The sequence below is a fragment of the Magallana gigas genome, chromosome 1, assembly GCF_963853765.1.
Source record: "Magallana gigas chromosome 1, xbMagGiga1.1, whole genome shotgun sequence".
Lineage (NCBI taxonomy): Eukaryota > Metazoa > Mollusca > Bivalvia > Ostreida > Ostreidae > Magallana > Magallana gigas.
Genome location: NC_088853.1, coordinates 12968499 through 12995373, shown reverse-complemented (window position 1 = coordinate 12995373; position 26875 = coordinate 12968499). Strand labels below are relative to the sequence as shown.

Genomic DNA, 26875 nt, shown 5'->3' with positions numbered 1-26875 from the left:
ATGAATAAATATCTTCCTAGATTGAATTTGGAAGACAGAAAAAAAAAATTAACTAGGCATACGGCTCAAAAATGCACGAACTGATGTGCGGGGTATCTAATCTGAAAAATAATCAGACATATACAAACACTTCTGACACCATATTGTGAAGGTGTATATTTATTACATTTATAACAGTGCCCAGTTAGTGAATAACTCACCAGGCTGAATATTGTATTAATCGCAGGATCGGCGAGAACGTCCGTCTGTATGTATACAACTACCGATCAGCTGACTGTTATTGAAGCCCGAACCCGATGTAAATAAAGCACTACACAGCAGAGAGATGTTTGTAAATAGTCTTTTACTTAAAAACGAAGCTTTAAAACTGCCGATTATTTGATACTGGTTTTTATGTAAATGAATTATTTACGTCTTGCATTAACCATGTTAATGACAGCTTCAACATGCGGTTTTATACTGGGTTGATATAATTCACTTTTAATACATTCCCTGAGAACTATCGACAGGAATGCAGATCGTGACGTCAAAGTTAACTATGATGTCATATCATATGTGGCAAAACATGGCCACGGCCACGAAAGTTGCTCAATGTGTTGTGATTCTTCTTCTGCTTAATAGCATGTCCGTACTGAGTTATTGTAAGTATTATTTTTTACCATGATATTTTAGATTATTTCTATTTCGATCAGGATGCAAAAAAGACATGGTTGTTTTAAATGTATTTACTTGTCTTGGTTACGGAAGCCCAGAATGTAGGTCATTCATGTGAAGACTGTAAATCGAAACTAGATGCTGTCATTAGACAGTAATACCCGCACCAAGTGTTTGCCCCTAAATAACACTGTTTTGTACTAGTTTAATTAAAAATGAAGGCCACGTGCAAGTTAGGGTAATTTTAAACATTTAAAATTGTAATTTTCATAACTGAAGGATGAGATCCCTTCCCATATGATAATACACATGAGCAGCATATTATGTGCAATTTGAGGTTCAACTGTTTGCATGTGCATTTCAAGTTAATCAAAAATCTTAACGCCATGTCATAGAAAGTATAATGGTGATAATACACATGAGCAGCATATTATGTGCAATTTGAGGTTCAACTGTTTGCATGTGCATTTCAAGTTAATCAAAAATCTTAACGCCATGTCATAGAAAGTATAATGGTGTATATAATTATTACAAACCAAAATAAAATTATGCCCTCTCTCCGCGGCGGCTGCTGGCTTTAGATTTGCTGCTGTGTGCCTACATGTAGATAATCGTGGGCATGGATTTAGAGAAGGGGTGGGAGTGAGGGATCCAGACCCCCCCCCCCCCCCCACCATGACAATTTATTTATATCAGTACTAAAATTACCAAAAATACACCTCGGACTCCAATGCCCTTACAGACATGTAATTGATTTAACCCATTGCGCTTCATTATTTTTGGGGAAAATATTATATTTATACTTTATTGTTTATTTCAATAGGAAGAATACATCACAACGTGCATGTGTCCTGCACCACCTTATAGCTGTTATTTACTTCATTAAATAGTGATCGGGGTTTTGAAGAATAGGTCATAAAAATGCATGCATGTTACAAATAACTGATCTTTGTCTGAAGTTACGTACACAGCACAGGTCTACAAGTCTCATTAGCGGGTATTGGTTTTACCCAGCTCTTCGCTTAGATGGGTTTCATGTGGTGTATACATACATGTATAAGTTTTCCATATGCAGAAAAGGATTATAGATAACATGCGTAAACATTTCTTTTGTGATGATCAGCTAATAGGATTCACATTGTGCTCTTATTGGATTATCATTATGATGTTGACCAATACAGGTAAGCATAATACATGTATAGTGAGTATTATAGTAGCACAATACCATGAGACATGCACCAGTATGTACGACGTATACAAAGTATTACTTTCACTTTCTGAATAAGTGACCTCTCTTTGCAAGCGTACTCTATCAATATCTTTTAATATTTAGATAAGCTTATCATCGTTACCTATCCTATGGCATTTGTAAAGTTTTCGTCATTTTAATTGCAAAAGTTATTTTTTGATTTGTCTGTCAGACTTACACTATTGAGTTGACCCCATATTGACCCTGTAACAATTTCATATTAAATTTGTGTATTACATGTATAAGAAAGTGTAGAGACTTATCACTTTTATATGAGTTATAATAGGAAGGAAGGAGTCTTTCTTTCTAAATGTATTATATTTAATGCATCAAATACAATGTAGGCCATGACCCTATGGGATTGTTCTGACCCCATGAAACAAGAAAATACAAAATATCATCTTATGTCATTATGATGCATCAAATGGTATATTAAGTACATAACCCCCCCCCCCCCCCCGGTGTTGTCTTTACCCCACCCCCCCCCCCCCCTTATAAAAAAGAAAATGGTGATAAACTGTATATTGATAACATTTGAGATCCCCATCCCTAAACCATAATAATTTATGCTTGCTCTTTAATTGTGTCATTGCATGTTGAAGAATATAACGAATTATTTAAGTCATTCACGAATAGTTTTAATCATGAAACATTATGCATGTATATACATCCACATCATGCTCTCACGCACGCACATATACTCAGCATGGCTATTTTCCCGTGATTATATCCCCGAATAATACTCTCAAACAACGCACACAAAGAACCATTACTGTTACTCACATCATACTCATACATTCATACACAAACAGTTACTTCCCTTAGATCATATAAATATAACTACAATACCCCCCCCCCCCCCCCCCCCTTTTCCAAGATTTAACTGTTATACTGAAAAAAATATTAATAATCAGATTTCAATTTCTTAATAAGATTACTGTCCAATATTTCTGAAAAACATGTTACATTCACAATTTTTGAACATTTAGTAATCAGCCACAGTTCACAGTTTACAAAGTTTACAAAGTTTAAAAAGACAGTAACAGTTCAAGGTCCATGTCGATACAAATAATTTCGCACGGAAGCACATGGACACGGCTGACATTTTAAATCCTTAAAACGTTGCATCCTCGTCGCCAGTGAAGAATATAACGAATTAAATCATTCACGAATAGATTATTCATGAAACATAATACATGTACATCCACATCATGCTCTCACGCACGCACCTAAAATAAATACAGTTGAAATCGATAAAAGGGAATACATCCAAGATATCTTCATTGAACAGTTATCATTTTCCACTCATAAAAGTTCACAAGAACGAAAACAAATTTCTTACGAAGATTCATAACGGGAAATGTTTACATCTTTCCTCCATTCGGAAGTACTCTGGATACCTTGCGCAGTTTTTCAACATTATCATCCGGGCTTATTAGTGACTGATGCAATGCCAAATCCCCGTAGACTTTTTTTTTTGGGGGGGGGGGGGGGTGTATTGTAACTTGAAGCGGTAGAGGGGGCTCTTCAAAACAGATAATCTGGACATTTTTCATATTAGTGAATGAACGTAGTTTGAGCACAAAGATATTTATGATTAATGCAATATCAAGCAAAAAGTGGTGGAAGCAAAAACTCGGGACAGAGTAAAAAGAATTTATTTAAACACTTTTTTTATATATATTTTCATTACCAGATCTATACAGTATGTACATGACACGTTGAAATTTCTTTTTTAATAATGATATTCAATGTCTTTTCAGTACAGTTTGTAGTTCCTGGTGTAACAGAGGCTGAGAGTAGTAAGACTCATGTTTCCAATTTATCATCCGGGCTATACCCTTACTTCCCAAACAGTACCGTGGATGGAAACTTCAGTCAAAAAATACTAGCCTGCTTACACACAGCTGATGAGTCAGGTATCAGAGAGGCATGGCTACGAATCGATCTACAAATCGTAAGAAGTATCAAGTCTGTGAAATTCTGGTACAGGAATGACAGTAAGTATCACCTTATTGAAATATCTTTATTCATTATCACGTTTAACCAAATAGTTTTGAACTTTCCTTTTTTTATTTTTTATTTTTCGACAAAGTAGGTCATAAATAAGAGGGTATGAGGAGAATGTGTACCCTTGAGGACAGGTACCCGTATCCTACTGATACGGGTTCTCTAAGGGAAACCGTATCCGGGTACTGGTCGTACCATAGGGGAATGTAAATTTTCCTGTTAATACTAATGAATAACATGTATATCAATTAACGTATACAAGTAGATTGTGGTATACAGTAAACGACTTTGCAAGTTTCTAAAACCTAGATTTAATTCAAAAGTATATTTATTGTAGCAAAGGCAAGAATTCATTTCACATATGCATCACGTTAAGTTGAATTAGGTTCTAGTATAAAATTAAGATTAAGGTTTAATGTATGATTTCAAACGTCCATTAATTTGTTCGTTTAAATCATTCCTGGAGATATTTTATTTAGTTATTAAACCTTTGACTTGGAGAGAGAGATAGAGAGAGAGAAAGAGAGAGAGAGAGAGAGAGAGAGAGAGAGAGAGAGAGAGAGAGAGAGAGAGAATGGTGCGTTTTACAAAAGTTCTTGCAATTCTCTTTGGTTTAAATCCCACACTGGGTTCTATTTTAACGAGAATATACTTTAATAAAAGTCATTATGTATACTTAAAGTACATGCGATATAATGTCTACTCACGTTAAACACATAAAACAGGAAAGTCAAGTGTATATCCAATAGACTCGTATACGCTCATACACAGGATATATTTGTGTGTCACAGGTTGACAAGAATGTGCAGTACACAACTTTTTGTTGTTCCTTTACCAGCGAATGTTGTTGTCATTTAAATTTAGACCACGTGGTTTTATTTTACCCTTCTAGTTTTGCAGTAAAAATCATGCCTCGTGTTTATATTCTATTTCATAGAATCTATAGGTACTTGTAGTCAAATATAAAATCCAGACGTTTTTTGATTTTAAACTTTATCTTTATTAATTAGAGGATAAAACGAGCTCTAAAAATAAATATGACAATCGAAATTATAGTTTTTTTTTCTGATCTGCAACAATTAACATGCTTAGTAGCGGTCCCCCCTATAAGATAAATGTTTGATCCGCGCCTGACCTAGTTTAATTTAAATTTCTTCTAGATGATGAAATAAGACATATATCTTAATAGATGTTCATGTTTTAACATAAATCAAAGTAGGATATGATATGAAAAATGACCAGTACAGCTGTACCTACGTATTTTGAGAATATTATCCGAACACTAACACTTCCGCTCGAAATTTCATAGGAACTGAACAAATATCGGTGAAGTCTCGTAAACTTTCTTTCGAGCACCTTTGGATTTATTACATACTTAACAACGATAAAGAAAATATCCCGAACACATTTGCAGGGATGACTTTTACTTTCTTGAACACCTGTGTACAACATATCGATGTTTATCAGCATAATGTTTTGGCTTCGCACAAGCTTTCGCATTCGTTCCATGCATTTTTTGGTGGTCGCATCAAGTCTCCTCTAAAAAGTGGACATTGACACTATTCGGACGCAACCGAATGCGGTCCAATGCGGACCATGGGACGGTTGCACAACGTGCCTCATGTAATCTTGCAACGTTTTACTACAACACTCGCGACCTTCAGTTTTCGACTATTAATATGATTATTAATACTATTAAAAGAAATAAATATATAAATTACATTTAAAACATTTACTCGTACAGGTACACGTTACAACTGCTAAACAAGAAAAGTAATGAGAGCTGTTATGTGTACTTCTAACTTTTAACCTACAAGTACAAGTACGCGTACCCGTCAGTCTGCTAAATCTCTCAAATATGAGACTTTGAAATTCGCCGTCTTAATCCACTATCTGACAAAAAGAGCGGGGGCGAATACTTCCCTTTATCAGTATACACCGTATAAGTATAAATGATCTCTTTCCGGCTACAATTGACATTGATTTTGGCTGTTGCATTTGTCATCTTCTTGGGCGGTACATCTTCTCTTGCATTTAATTATTTCTACTGAATAGTATCGAAAATGGGTGGTACATATAAATTCAGTTCAATCATATATTTTACAACATACATGTACACCATAGCATGGCATATCAGGCACCCCTCTGACTCCTACTAGCATTCGTACGATGAAACGTTTGATCGCACAAGCGCCGATCGTCCAATCGCGTTGGCACACGTTTTCAGTCAGTCGTCCGATCATTTTGTCTTTCGTGCGATTCTATCGCATTGTCTAACAACACTTGATTACAATGTACAACAATTGCATGTAGACGCAAGATATACCGCAAAATTCAATATGTATACCTTGCTCAGCGGTCGCTCTGAATCGTGCGAGTTTCGTGCAAGTTCTTTTTAATATGCGATAATGCTAATGTAACAGTTTACAAACCATATCTGATTTGCTTTTGGTCGCACGAATATTTTGTGCCCTCAGCTCGTGCGATTATTGAGAACTCATAACCTATTACAAGGGTACGAGTGTTCCACGGCACGGGTTCTCCAGGGTACGACTTTTCCATGGTACGACTTCTCTAGCATTTCGTAGGAGTGACCACTAATATTATTATATCATTTTCTTTATTCTCGACTATCCATTAAAAGGACATGGTCACGATTTTGGTCAAATTTTATTTTTCTCTTATTAGCTCACCGAGATGAAGTCAGGGGGAGCTTATGCTATACCCTCGGCGTCGGCGTCGGTGTCGGCGTCGGCGTCCGGACCTGGTTAACGTTTTTGTTGCAGGTCCTGTATCTAAGCTATTACTTGTCCTATCTTCACCAAATTGCATGGATGATGCATCTGGACCTACTTATGGACTTGAAAGACTTGGATGCTGAATCTGAGTCCTAAATTTCAGATGCTGGAGGAGGTTAAGGTTGTTGGACCAGGTTAAAGTTTTTGTTGCAGGTGCCCTTTGATAGCAATATCTAAGTTACTGCAGGTCCGTACTTCACCAAACTTGCATGGATGGTGTGTCTTATGATACTGATGCACCAGACAGGCTTGAATGCTGAATCTGAGCCATAGGTTTCGGATGCTGGAGGAGGTTAAGGTTTTTGGAGCAGGTTAAAGTTTTTGTTTCAGGTGCCCTTTGATAGCAATATCAAAGTTACTGCTGGTCTGTACTTCATCAAACTTGCATTGATGGTGTGTCTTATGATACTGATGCACCAGACAGGCTTGGGTGCTGAATCTCAGCAATAGGTTACAGATGCTGAAGGAGGTTATGGTTTTTAGAGCTGGTTAAAGTTTTTGTTGCAGGTGCCCTCTGATGATTACATCTTAGTTAATACAGGTCCTAACTTCACCAGACTTCTTAGTCTTATGATACTGATGCACCTGACAGGCTTGAATGCTGAATCTGAGCCATAGGTTTCGGATGCTGGGGGAGGTTAAGGCTTTTAGAGCTGGTTAAAGTTTTTGAAACAGGTGCCCTCTGATGATCATATCTTAGTTATTACTTGTCCTAACTACACCAGACTTCCATGGATGGTGCGTTTTATTATACTGATGCACCTGACGGGCTTGAATGCTGAGTCTGAGCCATAGGTTTCAGATGCTGGATATGGTTAAGTTTTTTGGAACAGGTCACACGTTTAATAGATAATAGTACTATTTCAAACTTGCATAGTTGATTAAACTGTAATATGAATGAATCACAGAGGAAGCTTCAGATGTAGAGCTTAATCTCCATTATCAAGGATGCTAAAAAATATATCTTAGTTAATACAGGTCCTAACTTCACCAAACTTGAATGGATGGTGTGTCTTATGATACAGATGCACCTGACAGGCATGGATGCTGAATCTTAGCCATATTAGGTTGCGGATGCTGGAGCAGGTTAAGGTTTTAATTGCTAGTGCCCTCTGATGATAATATCTTAGTTATTACTGGTCTGAACTTCACCAAACTTGCATGGAGATGCGTCTTATGTATACTGATGCACCTGACAGGCTTGAATGCTGAATCTGAGCCATAGGTTTCGGATGCTGGATGAGGTTTAGTTTTTTTGGAACAGGTCACATGTTTTATAGATGATAGCTTGCATAGTTGATTTAACTATATCATAAATGAAACGGAGAGGTTGCTTCAGATGCAGAGCCTGATCTCCATTATCAAGGATGCTAAAGAAATCTCCCATCTCACTCAAACCTGCTCGATAGATAGATGTGTTTGTTGATAAATGATATAACATGATTCCTATGATATAGTATTGTATGGTATGAAACAATATTCTTTAATATGATACAATATAATATGTCATATCATATGTGATATTATAAAAAGTGATATGATACGATATGCTATTGAATCATTTTTTTTTATATTTTATGATATTGTAACATGATATCGTTATGTATTGTATTGTATATTATGATACAATATTGTATAATATTATATTGGTTTATTAATTTATTATTTTATCACATGTTACTATTACATAAGATATTGCAAAATATAATATTATATCCTATGATACAATATTGTATATTCTATAATATTGTATCATACGATATTGTATAATATGATATTAGTTTCTGTGTATAGAATTATATCACATGAAATTGTATAATATGCTACTGTTAAAGTATATAATATCGTATCGTACGATATTGTATAATATGATATTGGTTTATAATATGATATATTATCACATCACATGAAATTGTATTGTATGATATTGTAAAATATATTATTGTATCATATGATACAATATGTATAATATAATGTTGTATTATATATTTTACTTTATCACATTATATTGTATCATTTGATATGATACAATGTTGTATCAAATTATATTGTATCATATGATACAATATCATATTATGTTTCCAAAAAGATACAGTATCATACAATATAATTCTATATTATACAATATAATATCATATGTTTCAATGTTATGATGTATTATGTAATATGATATTGTAATATAATACTATATTGTTTTATATATTATGATATTGCATTAAGTGATCAAATACAATAACGTATAACACAATACAATGTCATACCATACGTTACAATATCATATCTCATCATTGTTTATTATGGTTTTTTATTGTATTATATGATATATATTGTAAATATGATAGGATGTAATATTTAATTTTATATGATTGTATTGATTAATATATGAACATATGATTATCATACAATTTTTTAACAGATGATATACGATATTGTGTCAAAACAGAATCCATGAATATCCAAGATCATAAAGTATGATTTTCATTTTATATGATAAAGGTGGTCTCATAAAGGTAATGTGTCAAAAGGGTGATGTCTCGTCTCGGTGAGCTTTGTAATCTGTGATTACCTATGTTTATTATTTACAATGCTATAGGAATGCATTTCTAACGATCATATGAAACTTGGGTGCCAGTCAATGAGTTTTAAGTAAGATACAGGGCTCACAATTCTTCGTCATGTAAACAAGGCTCGTGCCCTGTTTTTGTTTACATAGGTTCATTATACCAGTAAAAAAATATTTTTTAAGCTGATTTGTCTATCTTTTTATTCATTTTAAGCATAAAATAAACAGTTACTAACAATTAACTTATTCATTTGAGGTCTAAAACTGGAATTTTCACTTCAACATTCAAAATGTAAACAAAAGCTTTGTTTTCATAGCGAAGAATTGTCAGCTCTGTAACTCGCTTATAACTCAACAAATGACAATCAAATTTTTGTTGCCCGTTAAAATGTCTTACTGAAGCATTGTAAACATTTAAATCGAAAAAAAAAAAAATGACCAAAAACGTGACCATGCGCCTTTAAGATACCACTAAGTGGGATTTTTTTTTTTATATTTGGACCTGCAACAAGTCAAGAAAACATGTTTGTCTATTTAAGAAAAATAATCACATGTTATGTCATTGTTAGGAGGCCATCCACATACGAGCACATTACGTTTGCGAGGGTACAGTATTCGTGTATCAAACACATCAGACGTATTTCCTGGTAATTCAACAGATGTGTGTTTCACTCATGATAGCTCACGAATGTCGCAAACTATCATTCAGGAAGACTGTAAGAGAACAACAAGATATATATGGTTTTACCAGCCGCATGCAAGAGACTCGAGAAATGGTGCTCCAATTTTGGAAATATGCGAAGTAGAGATTTTCGGTAAGACGAAAGGTTTTAATACTCTATTGACAGCCATTGTATAAAATATCAAATATTGCATGTTGTTGTGAAACAGTATGTGTACTTGAAAGAATTGAATCCAAGAAACAGATTACAAATATTTTATCTAGGTTGTAATACAGGATCATATGGCGTTGACTGCTTAAAAACATGCGGCCATTGTAATAATAGTGAAACCTGTGATATTGACACAGGGGAATGTGATGATAATGGGTGTGCACTTCCGGGTTTGCGTCCACCAATATGTGATGGTAAGTCTGGCAAAGTATTACTTTGTATTCATCAGAAATCAGTCAATTAAATGGAAGTTTCAGTCAAAATTCCATCACTAAATGCTATTTAACAAGTTTAATTTCACTGCTTTCAAAGGTCAATGTTTCATTCATTGAGAGTTTCAACTTTCATAGCTTTTAATTTTTATTAAAGAACACAAGTCAATGAAAGTTTTGAAATAAAACAGCATTAAATTTCAAGTTATGTTAATTTTAAATGATACTTTTTTTATGATAGCAGGACAAATATGCCTGTTTTGTACAAAATAAGCATTTAAATATCATTGTTCTATCTGTCAAATACGCCAGACCTAAATCAATTGTTTTTAATGTTTTATTATAGGTTATTGTGCGCAAACATTGAATTCTCTTCGGCATAATGCATAAAGAGGCAAAATGAAAATGTGATGATTTTGAATTGAGTACTTATTAAAATTTTCAAAAATTTTGTATTTGTACATAACTCTTTTTCGTACATAAAGATTAATTTGGTTTTTTTTATATCAATTTTCCTTGTAGAATGTAGATTTGGATCATACGGATCTAACTGTAGTCTTAATTGCAGTTCGTACTGTCAAAATAAAACTTGTGACCGTTCATCTGGAGAGTGCCTGCATGGGTGTAAACCTGGATATCAAATGCCCAATTGTGTCATACGTAAGACGGCCATACTTCTGTGTTTATTGTTTGTGCTGTGAACTCTTTTTGGTTGGATTAATTGTGATGATAAATGAAAATCTTAATAGGTTTCTAATTTTACGTCGATTAGGATCGGACGCACGTAACATTTGTATTAAACTTATCAAAGATATTGAATACAACTCGGTGCTTGCCTATGACATTCCTAATGCGTCTGTAAAAATCTTAAAACGTTAAAATGCAGGTACATGTATAAATATGACATTAATCATTGCTTTGCCTCTTGTTTTTGATAGGGTTTTTTTTGTATATCAATTATTTTCATTTTTTTTTTCTCTTTACCACAAATTATCCGATATATTTGATTGTAGCTTGTACGGCCGGACATTATGGAGATAATTGCACCAAGACATGTGGAAACTGTATAGATGATAAGACATGTAACAATGTCAACGGTACCTGTACAGATGGATGCAAAGAGGGATTTAAAGGGGATCTTTGCATAACAAGTATGTTTAAGATAAAACCTAAATTTAATGATACATATGTATCAAACTGAAACGATTAATATACATAATCACATATAATTTATTTCAAATAGACAACATTATGAAAGAATTTCACAATTTTTTTATAATTATTTTTTTCAGTGTACTTTCAAATCCTACAAAAAAACCAGAAACGTTTGTTTGTTTTAAAATTGTAAAATTCACATGCTGGTTCCAACCAGAAAATAATGCTCATTTTAAAAAATGTATTATTAGATTGCAGTGAGTCTTTTGAATACGGACAAAACTGTCAGAACCGATGTAGCTATCACTGTTACAACAACGACACTTGTGACCCTATCTTCGGAAACTGTAGCAGATGCGCTTCCGGTTATCAAAATGCAAAGTGTGATGAAAGTAAGCTATTGAAAGCATCACCTTGTTGTCGGAAAGATAAAAGAAGAACAAATGAACAAACGAAATCATGGAACCAATAAAAAGGTATTTTCACATGTTACGGTTGGGTTTTTTTTTATTTAATGTAGAATGCAATATTGGAACTTATGGAGAGAATTGTACGTACCAATGTGGGAAATGTCTTGATGCAGTGACTTGTAACCACGTTAATGGTACGTGCCCTAAGGGATGTAAACCTGGATGGCAGAACACAGAAAAGTGTGATAAACGTATGTAGGATTTTCTTACCATGATTTCATATATTGAATTTTATGTATTTAGTATATGACTTTGATCAATCGCAACTTCTCGGGCATATCTGACAGGCTCGGAAAAACACCTTAAATGTATTACTTAAGCGTCCATGACAACCCCTCATTTTATTTATACTACTATATTAAAATAATAGACTCAAAATTTTGGTCTTTAATACCGAGAAATCGAAAGAGTACTGTCTTGTATTATATATTTTTAACATCATTGGTACTTGAAGATTACCAATTTGTTTTTATTTTTTCTCAATCAAGCTTTACGAAAATGCCTTGAAAAAATCAAGAAATCATCTTGGTTTTTTTTCATTTTACAATCTTGCGCATGCGCATTACATTTACGCTTAACCACGGGATGCTCTGTAGTTTATGTTTCCACAATATCACATTTGCATGAATAAAATGAAATACAAGTAAATTTTCATTGAAATTTTTTTCATATATTCTGTTCATTAAAGGAAATACGGGAGATAACTCTGATATGAACAATCCCGAGAGTTTCGAATGTCAACATGGTGTATAAATTCGAAGCTAGTAAAAAAACGGTGGTGTTTAAGTGTTAAAAAAAGTGTTTAATTTTTCATTAATATGAATTAAAGAACTAGGTACACTTTGAGTCATATTTTGCCCTGTTTTAGAGTGATTTTTAAAAGTATCACCAAAAATGAAAATGAAACATTTATTTACACATAAATACCCATAAACTAAGAATCTATAAAGAGTTACCTGCTTAGACTTTCATAAGGGTAATTGTGACGTCACAAACTGCATTTTCCCGTAATTTTCATAAAACTGAGCAGAAGACACCAATTCCTATGAGGTTTTTTGAACAGAAAACTATGTCCGCAACCATCGCCAACGATGAAACTCACATTATAACTTTATCATGTTAAAACACATAAAATATATTAATTTTGTTGTGGGCGACGGCTGCGGACACATTTTCCTCTTCAGAAAACTATGAGAAAATGTGCAATTTTTCAACATTTTTGACTAAATATTAGAAATGTGCCAAAATGTTGAAGTCATATTTATTTTTTGAAACAAGATAAAAAGGTATAACTTGGCATTTCATATACACACCTGTTCAAGATATTATATGTGTATTTTCAGGAGATTTAAACAACTTTTGAATTTTAGGGCGAATATTAAAAGAAACTGTACCTTCTTCTTTTTCGATGAAAGATATCAACAGCCTCAAAATGGTTTGTTATGAATAATTTAACTGTTATTTTCAATGCCGCTTCATTAATTTTCTCTTAAATTTTTTCGGAGCGAATCTGCAATTGTTTGCTACATTACGGGTATATATGGGAGGCATTTTAATTGTGGCAAGACACAGTCGGGTTATTCTAACTAATTTAAGCAGAGTGTAATGAAATTAAAAGCATTATTGCAGGCTTAAAGCTTTGTTATGTAAATGTCAACGATACGGTGTGTTGATGTATCTATTTCGTAAATGTCCGATATCATATGCAATGTCAACCCGTGCACCCACGGGTCAAAGTCTTGTAAAATAAGATATAATTACCACATATTTTAAGATCTATTAAGACTTCGTTTAAATCAATGATATACCCTAAAATATACCACAAAAGTGACACACGAGAGGCTGTCTAGCCGATACTTATTTTTAATGGGAAGCGACTCCATTTTGTATAAAATTCTAACATCCGGTGATGTTTATACATTCGACGTGTTTTTCCGAACCTGCTGTAAAGGTTCGAGAAGCTGCGATTGGACTTTGATTTAACTCTATTTTATATAATGCTATGCAATTTTAAGCAGGGTATGTTAATAAACTGATGAGTATTAGATTATTCTTTATTATTTCAATTTCTGGAACCAAGTTTCAAAAATAAAACATATTTCTCTTATAAACAACATTCTGATACTTATGATACTTAAAAAATAGATATAACGTAAAGCGGATGGATAACTTTTGCGTGCAGGTCATGTGTGACGTAGTTAATTAATTGTGTTATACAATGAAAATGATTTAGATTAGAAAGTCAACCAAATGAAACCAATAAAAAGTATTTTCATATGTGAGGGTGTTTTTTTTATTTAATGTAGAATGCAATAATGGAACTTATGGAGAGAATTGTACGTACCAATGTGGGGAATGTCTTAATGCAGTGACTTGTAACCACGTTAATGGAACGTGCCCTAAGGGATGTAAACCTGGATGGCAGAACACAGACAAGTGTGATAAACGTATGTAGGATTTTCATACCAGGAATTCATATATTGAATTTTATGTTTTTAGTATATATATATATGACTTTGATTCAAAGGGGATCTTTGCATAACAAGTATGTTTAAGATAGAACCACAATTTAATGATACATATGTATCAAACTTAAATGATTAATATAATTTATTTTAAATACACGACATTGTGTATGAATTTCACAATTTTTTTATAATTATTTTTTTCAGTGTACTTTCAAATCCTATAAAAAAACAGAAACATTTATTTATTTTAAAATTGTAAAATTCACTTGCTGGTTCCAATCAGAAAATAATGCTCATTTTAACAAATGTATTATTAGAATGCAGTACTTATGAATACGGACAAAACTGTCAGAACCGATGTAGCTATCACTGTTACAACAACGACACTTGTGACCCTATCTTCGGAAACTGTAGCAGATGCGCTTCCGGTTATCAAAATGCAAAGTGTGATGAAAGTAAGCTATTGAATGTATCACTTTGTTGTCGAAAAGATAAAAGAAAAACAAATCTACAAACGAAATCATGGAACCAATGAAAAAGTATTTCATATGTTACGGGTTTTTTTTTTATTTAATGTAGAATGCAATAATGGAACTTATGGAGAGAATTGTACGTACCAATGTGGGGGATGTCTTAATGCAGTGACTTGTAACCACATTAATGGAACGTGCCCTAAGGGATGTAAACCTGGATGGCAGAACACAGACAAGTGTGATAAACGTATGTAGGATTTTCATATCATGAATTCATATATTGAATTTTATGTCTTTAGTATATGACTTTGATCAATCGCAACTTCTCGGGCCTTTCCGACAGGCTCGGAAAAACACCTCGAATGTATTACTTAAGCGTCCATGACAACCCCCCCCCCCTTTTATATATACTACAATATTAAAATAATAGACTCGAATATTTGGTCTTTAATACCGAGAAATCGAAAGAGTACTGTCTTTTGTTACATTTTAAACATCAGTGGTACTTTAAAATTACCAATTTGTTTTTATTTTTTTTTTCAATCAAGCTTGATCAATTCTATGTAAGAATCAATGATTTATAAAGGGTCTGGCCACGCATAGTCACCAATTTTTCTTATATTTCATACATGGACACACCTAGGTGTAAAACGCAAAAACCCACTAAAAGTTGGTTGCTGGGGGTAACCGTTGCCATGGTAATCGAGGCTAAAGATTCCAAATAGCAAAACTTACCTACTTTGAAGCCATATTAGAAGGTTTTGCCCACTAATGTTAACTATCAAAGACATAAAACAGCCTTTGTCCTATTTTCAATTATTTAATTATATAAGAAAATTGATGGAGAAACCAATACTTTTAAAATGTTACCATGGAAACCGTTACAGATTTTCGAAATCAGTTTTCTGCTATTTTTTAATAAGCCCAAATGGGAAACTGTTAAATTTTTATATCCATATCAATGTCCATGCAATATATATTTTGTCATGAAAATTGACATCCGTTGCTATGGCAACAAGGCCAAAAATTAAGAAAAACTGAGAAATTGAAGATTTTTTTGATATGCTTTCATTCCTGATTTTAGAATTTATTTGCAATTGTTTTAATTGAAACTTGTAAAAATATATCTAAATTTTTATTATACACGACAAAAACCTTTGTTATGCAACAGAGAAGTGCTGATGCTATGGAAAATTAAGTTGCGTAAAAAATCACACAGAAATTCTTACTTTTTGAAAAGTCCATAGCAACGGTAGTTATTTTTAGAAAATTTCAGATTTTTTTCAAGTGTCATTGAAGTTAAGGACATACTTTATTTTTTCTCACCATTTGATTTTATATATTTATTCATTAATATTGAATAATATCCATTCAAAGATGCCTAAAAATATAATAATTTTCCTTATTTTGAAGCTTTTACCATAGCAACGGTTCTCAATTTTCATATTTAAAATTTAAATTGCACAATCATAATAGTGTTTACCAAAAATTCCAAGATTTGCACTTTTTATTCAAATTAGATGAAGAAAACAGATTCTAAAATTTATGTTTAGTAACCATGGAAACACTCTAAAAATATGCGTTTCTCCATGAATTGTTTTCTTTCTTTTGAAAAATGACAACTTTTTAAAATAATATATTCTACCTTGGAAATCCCAAATTCTGCACATTACTCACAATATGTTCTCAAATAAGCATTAAAATGCCATTTTTACATCTTTACTCCCCGTTACCATGGCAACGGGATCACATAGCGACAAACAAATGGTGTTCGGCTTTTTTACTCACCAAAGTCTATCAAATTGTCAAGTATGAAGAAAATCCGTGACTATGCGTGGCCACCGAATTTTGATTCTTACATAGAATTGATCTTAATAATCAACGATTTGGATTTTTTTTATTTTACAATCTTGCGCATGCGCATTATATTTACGTTAAATCACGGGATGCTCTGTAGATTATGTTTCCACACTATCACATTTGCATGGATAAACTCAAATACATGTAAATTTTCATTGAAATTTTTTCATATATTCTGTTCATTAAAGGAAATACGGGAAATAACTCTAATATGAAAAATCCCTAGAGTTTCGAATGTCAACATGGTGTATATATTCAAAGCGAGTAAAAAACGTTGGTGAAAAAGTGTTGAATTTTTCATTAATATGAATTAAAGGACTATGTGCGGTTTGGTCAAATATCTGCCCCCGATTTCAACCAATTTTTAAATAGTATCGTATAAGAATGAAATCTTCACAAATCATTGTAAGGAGGATGCCTATAACTTTAACCTTGATTTTAGTCATTATTGCTCACTCGCTTTTTATCTATGACGTCATCTAAATGACCTAATTCCCGCAAAGCTGCAAACAAATGAAGATATTCTCATTTTTGCTCTATATTTTGCATTCGGAAGTATAGAGCGCATGTCTGCTCAAGTGCAATTTTAACATATGTTTTTCTTCAGATAGTTATACATATTAAACTAAAAAATGGTACTTGAGCAAGCCTGCGCTCGATGTTTCCCAGTCGAAAAACCATCGGAAAACACCCATATTTTGCTACAAAACATCAATTTATCAAAATAATGCAATATTCATGACGTCATTTCTACGTTATGACGTCACTGTGGTGATAACCTTTTACACCTTTATTTCCAATATGATTTTAACTATCTTTCATCTTATTTTAAAGCTCTTTCTAAAACTTTGATTTTGGGGGGCAAAAATTGCATAAAACCGCACTTAGTCCTTTTTAGATGAAAGATATTAACAGCATCAAAATAGTTTGTTATGAATAATTTAACTATTATTTTCAATGCAGCTTCATTAACTTTTTCTAAAATCGTTTCGGAGCGAATCTGCAATTGTTTGCTACATTACGGGTATATTTGGGTGGCCTTTTAACTGTGGCAAGACACAGTTGGGTTATTCTAACTAATTTAAGCAGAGTTTAATGAAATTAAAAGCATTATTGCAGGCTTAAAGCTTGGTTATGTAATTGTCAACAATAAAGTGTGTTGATGTATCTATTTCTTTAAATGTCCGATATCATATGCAATGTCAAGCCATGCACGCATGGGTCAAAGTCTAGTAAAATTTAATATAACTACCACACATATAAATTGTGGCGAGACACAGTTAGGTTATTCTAACTATTTTAAGCAGAGTGGAATGAAATTAAAAGCATTATTGCAGGCTTAATGCTTGGTTATGTAAATGTCAACGATACGGTGTGTTGATGTATCTATTTCGTAAATGTACGATATCATATGCAATGTCAACACATGCACGCACGGGTCAAAACTTAATATAAATACCACACATTTTAAGATCTATTAAGACTTCGTTTAAATCAATGATTTACCGTAAAATATACCACAAAAGCGACACACGAGGCTGTCTAGCCGTTACTTATTTTGAATGGGAAGCGACTCCATTTTGTATAAAATTCTAACATCCGGTGATGTTTATACATTCGACGTGTTTTTCCGAACCTGCTGTAAAGGTTCGAGAAGCTGCGATTGGACTTTGATTTAACTCTATTTTATATAATGCTATTAAACTTTAAGCAGGCTATGTTAATATACAGATGAGTATTAGATTAATTTTTATTATTTCAATTTCTGGAACCAAGTTTCAAAAATAAAACATATTTCTCTTATAAACAACATTCTGATACTTATGATACTTAAAAAATAAATATAACGTAAAGCGGATGGATAACTTTTGCGTGCAGGTCATGTGTGACGTAGTTAATTAATTGTGTTATACAATGAAAATGATTTAGATTAGAAAGTGAACCAAATGGAACCAATGAAAAGTATTTTCATATGTTACGGGGTTTTTTCTATTTAATGTAGAATGCAATAATGGAACTTATGGAGAGAACTGTACGTACCAATGTGGGGAATGTTTTAATGCAGTGACTTGTAACCACGTTAATGGAACGTGCCCTATGGGATGTAAACCTGGATGGCAGAACACAGACAAGTGTGATAAACGTATGTAGGATTTTCATATCATGAATTCATATATTGAATTTTATGTTTTTAGTATATATATATATATATATATATATATATATATATATATATATATATATATATGACTTTGATTCAACTCTTTATTATTTCAATTTCTGGAACTAGGTTCCAAAACCAAAACATATTTCTCTTATAAACAACATTATGATATTAAAAAGATAGATATTACGTAAAGCGGATGGATAACTTTTGCGTGCAGGTCATGTGTGACGTAGTTAATTAATTGTTTTATACAATGAAGATGATTTCGACTAGAAAATCAACTTATATGTTGCGACCAAGTAGGTTTCGCCTCATATGTTTAGACATCATTCATCGATAGAATATTAATTTTGCCTTATTAACACAATTCCAGCTTGTCGAAATGGTACATTTGGATTTAATTGCATGTATAACTGCAGTGGAAACTGTGAGAAAAATGACACTTGTGACAGGAGAAACGGAGCATGCGTTAATTGTGCTCCTGGATGGGAAAATCAACATTGTAACAAAAGTAAGAACATTTGAGATATAGTTGGCATCTTCTTAATTTCTGCATAAGTAGGGATGCAGCAACATGTTATTATAGAATGTCACAGGTGACAGCCTGTCTATACACATCAATGTCACAGGATTACAGTGTTATATAAAAAAGAATATTTTATATTTTGGTATTGCCTTATAGAGTGTATACACCTATAAAACTTGTCGGTTTAAGTATTATATGTACTGGATCATCGCATCCCAGTAGACCTACATTATCTCGTTTTCCCTACAATTGTCTATATGTTTGTATTCTTCTAAATATGTTATGATAATCTCCATTTGGAGGAAATAAAGAAAGAAAGAAAGAAATGTATATCAATTATTTTTATTTTTTTCTTTACCACAAATTATCCGATATATTTGATTGTAGCTTGTACGGCCGGACATTATGGAGATAATTGCACCAAGACATGTGGAAACTGTATAGATGATAAGACATGTAACAATGTCAACGGTACCTGTACAGATGGATGCAAAGAGGGATTTAAAGGGGGTCTTTGCATAACAAGTATGTATAAGATATATCCACAATTTAATGATACCTATGTATCAAGCTTAAACGATTAATATATATATATATGATTTATTTCAAATAGACGACATTGTGTAAGAATTTCACAATTTTTTTATAATTATTTTTTTCAGTGTACTTTCAAATCCTATCAAAAAAAACCCAGAAACGTTTGTTTGTTTTAAAATTGTAAAATTCACATGCTGGTTCCAATCAGAAAATAATGCTCATTTTAACAAATGTATTATTAGAATGCAGTACTTATGAATACGGACAAAACTGTCAGAACCGATGTAGCTATCACTGTTACAACAACGACACTTGTGACCCTATCTCCGGAAACTGTAGCAGATGCGCTTCCGGTTATCAAAATGCAAAGTGTGATGAAAGTAAGCTATTGAATGCATCACTTTGTTGTCGGAAAGATAAAAGAAAAACAAATCTACAAACGAAATCATGGAACCAATAAAAAGTATTTTCATATGTTACGTTTTTTTTTATTTGATGTAGAATGCAATAATGGAACTTATGGAGAGAATTGTACGTACCAATGTGGGGAATGTCTTAATGCAGTGACTTGTAACCACGTTAATGGCACGTGCCCTAAGGGATGTAAACCTGGATGGCAGAACACAGACAAGTGTGATAAACGTATGTAAGATTTTCATACCATGAATTCATATATTGAATTTTATGTATTTAGTATATGACTTTGATCAATCGCAACTTCTCGGGCCTTTCCGACAGGCTCAGAAAAACACCTCGAATGTATTACTTAAGCGTCCATGACAACCCCCCCCCCTTTTATATATACCACTATATTAAAATAATAGACTCGAATTTTTGGTCTTTAATACCGAGAAATTGAAAGAGTACTGTCTTTTGTTACATTTTAAACATCAGTGGTACTTGAAGATTACCAATTTGTTTTTATTTTTATTTTTCAAACTAGTTTTTACTAGTTAATAATCAACGATCGGGATTTGTTTTATTTTACAATCTTGCGCATGCGCATTATATTTACGTTAAATCACGGGATGCTCTGTTGTTTATGTTTCCACAATATCACATGTGCATGAATAAACTCAAATACATGTAAATTTTCATTGAAATTTTTTCATATATTCTGTTCATTAAAGAAAATACGGGAAATAACTCTAATATGAAAAATCCCTAGAGTTTCGAATGTCAACATGGTGTATATTTTCGAAGCGAGTAAAAAACGTTGGTGAAAAAGTGTTGAATTTTTCATTAATATGAAGTAAATTTTTAGATGAAAGATATTAACAGCATCAAAATAGCTTGTTATGAATAGTTTAACTTTTATTTTCAATGCAGCTCCATTAATTTTCTCTAAAATAGTTTCGGAGCGAATCTGCAATTGTTTGCTACATTACGGGTATATATGGGAGGCCTTTTAACTGAGGCAAGACACAGTTGGGTTATTCTAACTAATTTAAGCAGAGTGTAATGAAATTAAAAGCATTATTGCAGGCTTAAAGCTTGGTTATGTAAATGTCAACAATACAGTGTGTTGATGTATCTATTTCTTAAATGTCCGATATCATATGCAATGTCAAGCCGTGCACGCATGGGTCAAAGTCTAGTAAAATTTAATATAAATACCACACATATAAACTGTGGCGAGACACAGTTAGGTTATTCTAACTATTTTAAGCAGAGTAATGAAGTTAAAAGCATTATTGCAGGCTTAAAGCTTGGTTATATAAATGTCAACGATACGGTGTGTTGATGTATCTATTTCGTAAATGTACCATATCAAATGCAATGTCAACCCGTGTACGCACGGGTCAAAGTCCAGTAAAATTTAATATAAATACCACACATTTTAAGATCTATTAAGACTTCGTTTAAATCAATGATATACCGTAAAATATACCACAAAAGCGACACACGAGGCTGTCTAGCCGATACTTATTTTAAATGGGAAGCGACTCCATTTTGTATAAAATTCTAACATCCGGTGATGTTTATACATTCGAGGTGTTTTTCCGAGCATGCTGTGAAGGTCCGAGAAGCTGCGATTGGACTTTGATTTAACCTTATTTTATATAATGCTATTAAACTTTAAGCAGGCTATGTTAATAAACTGATGAGTATTAGATTATTTTTTATTATTTCAATTTCTGGAACCAAGTTTCAAAAATAAAACATATTTCTCTTGCAAACAACATTCTGATACTTATGATACTTAGAAATTAGATATAACGTAAAGCGGATGGATAACTTTTGCGTGCAGGTCATGTGTGACGTAGTTAATTAATTGTGTTATACAATGAAAATGATTTAGATTAGAAAGTCAACCAAATGGAACCAATGAAAAGTATTTTCATATGTTAGGGTGTTTTTTATTTAATGTAGAATGCAATAATGGAACTTATGGAGAGAATTGTACGTACCAATGTGGGGCCTGTCTTAATGCAGTGACTTGTAACCACATTAATGGCACGTGCCCTAAAGGATGTAAACCTGGATGGCAGACCACAGACAAGTGTGATAAACGTATGTAAGATTTTCATACCATGAATTCATACATTGAATATCATGTCTTTAGTATATATTATATATATGACTTTGATTTAACTCTATTTTATATAATGCTATGAAACGTTAAGCAGGCTATGTTAATAAACTGATTAGTATTAGATTATTCTTTATTATTTCAATTTCTGGAACTAAGTTTCAAAAATAAAACATATTTCTCTTATAAACAACATCATGATATAAATTTTTTTTAGATATAACGTAAAGCGGATAGATAACTTTTGCGTGCAGGTCATGTGTGACGTAGTTAATAAATTGTGTTATACAATGAAATTGATTTAGATTAGAAAATCAACTTATATGTTGCAACCAAGTAGGTTTCGCCTCATACGTTTAGACATCATTCATCGATAGAATATTAATTTTGCTTTATTAACTTAATTCCAGCTTGTCGAAATGGTACATTTGGAATCAATTGCATGTATAACTGCAGTGGAAACTGTGAGAAAAATGACACTTGTGACAGGAGAAACGGAGCATGCGTTAATTGTGCTCCTGGATGGGAAAATCAACATTGTAACAAAAGTAAGAACATTTGAGGGAAAAAACTACTTAGAATGTGCACATCCTTTAGATTGTCAAATTCCTCCTCGCTTTAGTTTTTAAAGAAAAATATACATTAAAATACGAAATAAAATTTAATTTAAACGTCGATCTACCAAAAAGAACAGTTATAAAATTATGACTATAAACGTACAAAGATAGCTTTGGATTTGTTTTTTTAAAGCTTGCGATGTTGGATCGTACGGTTCAAACTGTGATAAAGCATGTGGACGTTGTCTCGGGGCTGGCAATTGTTCCTTAACTGATGGAAATTGTTTAGGTGGCTGTCAGGAAGGTTTCACAGGAGATAATTGTCATGGTAAGGTATAATATAAAAATAGCCAACCCGGAGCTGTAAGTTTAATTACTAATGAAAATTATGAATCACTTACAATATCAGTACCAAAAGGAATATTAAGACAAAGAATCGATGTGTATAGATTTAATACACTATGTGCCGTGTGATATGTATTAGTTTTAATTAAAGCAGGATCTGTAAAACACCTTCAATGTAATTTTCAATTGATATTTCATGCAGAAAGAATACAGAATTTACATAACACACCTGATGCCGCAGTCATCGCCGCCCCTGTCGTCGCCACTGTTGTGCTGATAACAGTCATCGTAGTTGTTGTCATCTTAAGGTAGCATTTCATTTTCATAATTTTAATCAATTGTATACATGTTTCTTAGTTATGCATGTTTTTGTGTCAGCACTGAAAGGTGCTTGCTATTCAACTCGTATCTTTTTATTCCAGTTAGTTTTAGGATACTTGTATATAATTACATTCAATAACCGAAGTTGAAAAATTAAAACCGTTTGCATTTAGTCCAAGCACATAACATGACCTTTGATAACAACGTATTAGATTGATATAGCAAAACAAAGCATCCAAACCTCGGAAAACATTTATCCTTTTACACCATTAAACCTTGTGGAGCTAAAGTCTGAACAGGCTTCAACATTGAACAATTGAAGGAGAAATTAAATATTCGTTTGAATGGTGGAATTATTTGAATAATTTTCTTTTATGAAAACTAGAAGTTCAATTTGAGACACCCTTATAAGATTCATATATCGCATTTCACTTTAGATTGAAATAAATGTACACAAATTTCCAAAAAAAAGTTTGGCAAAAAGTTGGGTTTTTTTCAGAATGATTTAAAACTTATCTTTATTAGAGTTTACATGGTGGTGCTCGGTTTAATTTCCTACTTTGGCAAAACAGCGAAAAAAAGATCGTAATTGTTTTTTTAAAATCTGGCAGTTTTAAAAAGTCAATATTCCAACTATCATTACACATTATTTTAAAATGATTTTGATAAAGCAAAGAAGGAGGACCACTCAGGCCATGACTGATCCAACTTTTATTTTTTTTTTTTTTTTAATATTTTAACATTATATAAATAGTGCCTGCTTGGGAGGGTAAGCATTGAAATTGACAGCCTGAGTAAACCATTGTCAACCGACGCGAAGCGAAGGTTGACAATGGGTTTCAAGGGGTGTTAAATTCAACTCTTACCCTCCCAAACAGGCACTATCTATTTTATTATACTGAATGTCTTAATTTCAAAGAAAACTTTACTGCTTTTATATAGGAATGACGTTAATTCTATGGCGAACCGTACGTGCATAATTTATGCGCATGTAACAATTCGTTGTGTTACTCGTTGCCAAGTGTGTTGATAACGCTGAGGGTAATAGAACAGATTATCAACTGTGTCTAAAGCAATCAGATTTCAGTATTTAACATGAAAGTATAATAAATTTGAATATACTCTTGAAATATGGTTCTATACAATAGTAGAGACACATTATAAATTTAAAACTTTTGCTCTTTTGCACGATGCATTTTACATTTTGTTCGCACAAAATCCATTTAGTTAATGTTAGAAAAACTGTAATCCAAAATATCAACGTAAATAGGACCGGAATTTCTAATCGTTATGTGAGGCAATAATTCACACGGATTTATATGTGCACTTACATTTTTATGCATGTAATACCTTAAGAAAAAATTTTACAATTCACAAAATTGATTTATCACAATAGATGTACTGAATTCCTTCTATAGAAGGACACGATTTTAACTAAACTCAAAAATAGAAATCATGCAACTTGTTACATCATTCTGGGTTTTTTTTTATTTTTAGTTATTGTTTAATTTTGTTTTTTGTTGGGGGGGGGGGGGTTCCATACGTAGACTTTTAAGTTTCTAAATATTAATCTAGCACAATATACAATTGCTTTAGTAAAATTTTAAAGCAAATCTGATTAAATGTATTTACCTAAATGTTTTTTTAGAAAAAGACAACCTTCTTAAAAGAATAAAAAGAAGGAGAACTGTGTGCAATTGCAGGCGATTCCAGAACAAGGTCTGACAACTAAATAAAGCAACTTTAATTTCCAATTTTTATTGTATTTTTATTATAAAATTATATTTGTAACCAGGGTTATATAATTATAATATATATTTGCGCTTTAGCATTTGTTTTGTTCGTGTGCTTGTGAGTGTTTATTTTTAGCCCAGCGACGACAGACTTCATCTATAAATAAATGTCACATGATATGGCCAAAAAAAAATTAATGATTTGTTTCTCAGGCACCGCCGCATCAGTAAAATTATCGCTGCATAAAACTTTTTTATCGTTATTTTTCCGGATTGTTCATATCTTAGCATTATCGGTTTTCTCTATTATGGAATCAATGTAAACAAACGCTCAGAATAAATGCTTGTCTCTGTCAGTGAAAACGATATTTTATCTAACACATCTACCAAGTGACCAACCAAGGGGGTTACTTGGGCTAAATACAAGTTTATGTAAATATAAGTACACGCTTTGTGGTTGGTAACTTAATTATCTAATTCAAAAGACATTTTCATAGCCTAAGTTAACCTCTGTTGTGATTAATAACTAGCGACTGTCTTATCTTTAGAGGTTATGAATTCGGTTGATGCAACCAAATACAGTGCACTGAAAATTACGACCTATGTCAAGTTAATTCTAAAATAATCATAAAACCGTTTGTCTACAGTTACCCTTAAAAGTAAACAGATCCAACTAGGTCTATACCACGGTTGTAATTAGGTCAAAGGGTTGGACTAATACCTCAAAAAAACACTGAAACACATAGTCTGCTTTGTTTTGTCATTTCGCCAACACAGTTACAAAACATTTCATCTACCAAATGTATAAATACACCTAATAAATTGGATAAGATTTTAGGAGTTGTTTATCTTAATTGACTTGCTTCTAATCCAATTTAAATTGAAAAGTTACCTGCAGCCCAGCCGATGTGAAACTTATGTCAAAGTGTTTATTTACCAAAATATAATGTAAAAAACAGCATCGAAATCGATGCAAAAATAACGGAGTTACGCCGCTTCAAAGTGGCTATTTTTACCTGCTTTGGGAAATCTAATCAAGAGAAAACAGAATTAGGCGATAACGAGGCTTCAGTGGAAGTGACGTCATGAGGTCAACAGGAGGGAAATTTCTTTACAAATCTATACAAATGAAATTCGATTTTTCAGCCAAAATGATTGATATAGGTCTGATGTTTTGACCTATATAGTTATTTTAAGTGTTGTGGATTTAGAAATTTGTATTCGTAATTATTTTATTACAGTCAGATTTCTTTTTAAAGGATTTTAAAATTTCCTATTCTCGTCGCCTTTTTACCGATAATTACGATATCTTAAAAAGGCTTGTGTTATTGAGACAATGACACAGGTAAAC

The 26875-nt window shown here is 32.6% G+C and overlaps 1 protein-coding gene across 7 annotated transcripts; it reads left to right on the top strand.

Annotated features, from left to right (window-relative positions):
• Positions 1 to 561: 561 nt before the first annotated feature.
• Positions 562 to 25926, top strand: LOC105335774 (multiple epidermal growth factor-like domains protein 10). Of its 7 annotated transcripts, XM_066083361.1 has the most exons (21): positions 562 to 641; positions 3667 to 3903; positions 9844 to 10089; positions 10221 to 10361; positions 10902 to 11039; positions 11393 to 11530; positions 11786 to 11926; positions 12055 to 12195; positions 14311 to 14451; positions 14790 to 14927; positions 15052 to 15192; positions 18808 to 18948; positions 19346 to 19483; positions 19886 to 20023; positions 20278 to 20415; positions 20537 to 20677; positions 22409 to 22549; positions 22979 to 23116; positions 23319 to 23453; positions 23673 to 23778; positions 25440 to 25926. In XM_066083361.1, exons 1-21 carry the CDS (start codon positions 566 to 568, stop codon positions 25456 to 25458), a joined length of 2913 nt encoding a protein of 970 aa, XP_065939433.1. In that variant the 5' UTR covers positions 562 to 565; the 3' UTR covers positions 25459 to 25926. The 7 variants fall into 7 exon arrangements, with proteins under 7 accessions (XP_065939433.1, XP_065939443.1, XP_065939438.1 ...); XM_066083371.1 differs by lacking the exon at positions 12055 to 12195; XM_066083366.1 differs by lacking the exon at positions 14790 to 14927.
• Positions 25927 to 26875: the final 949 nt, after the last annotated feature.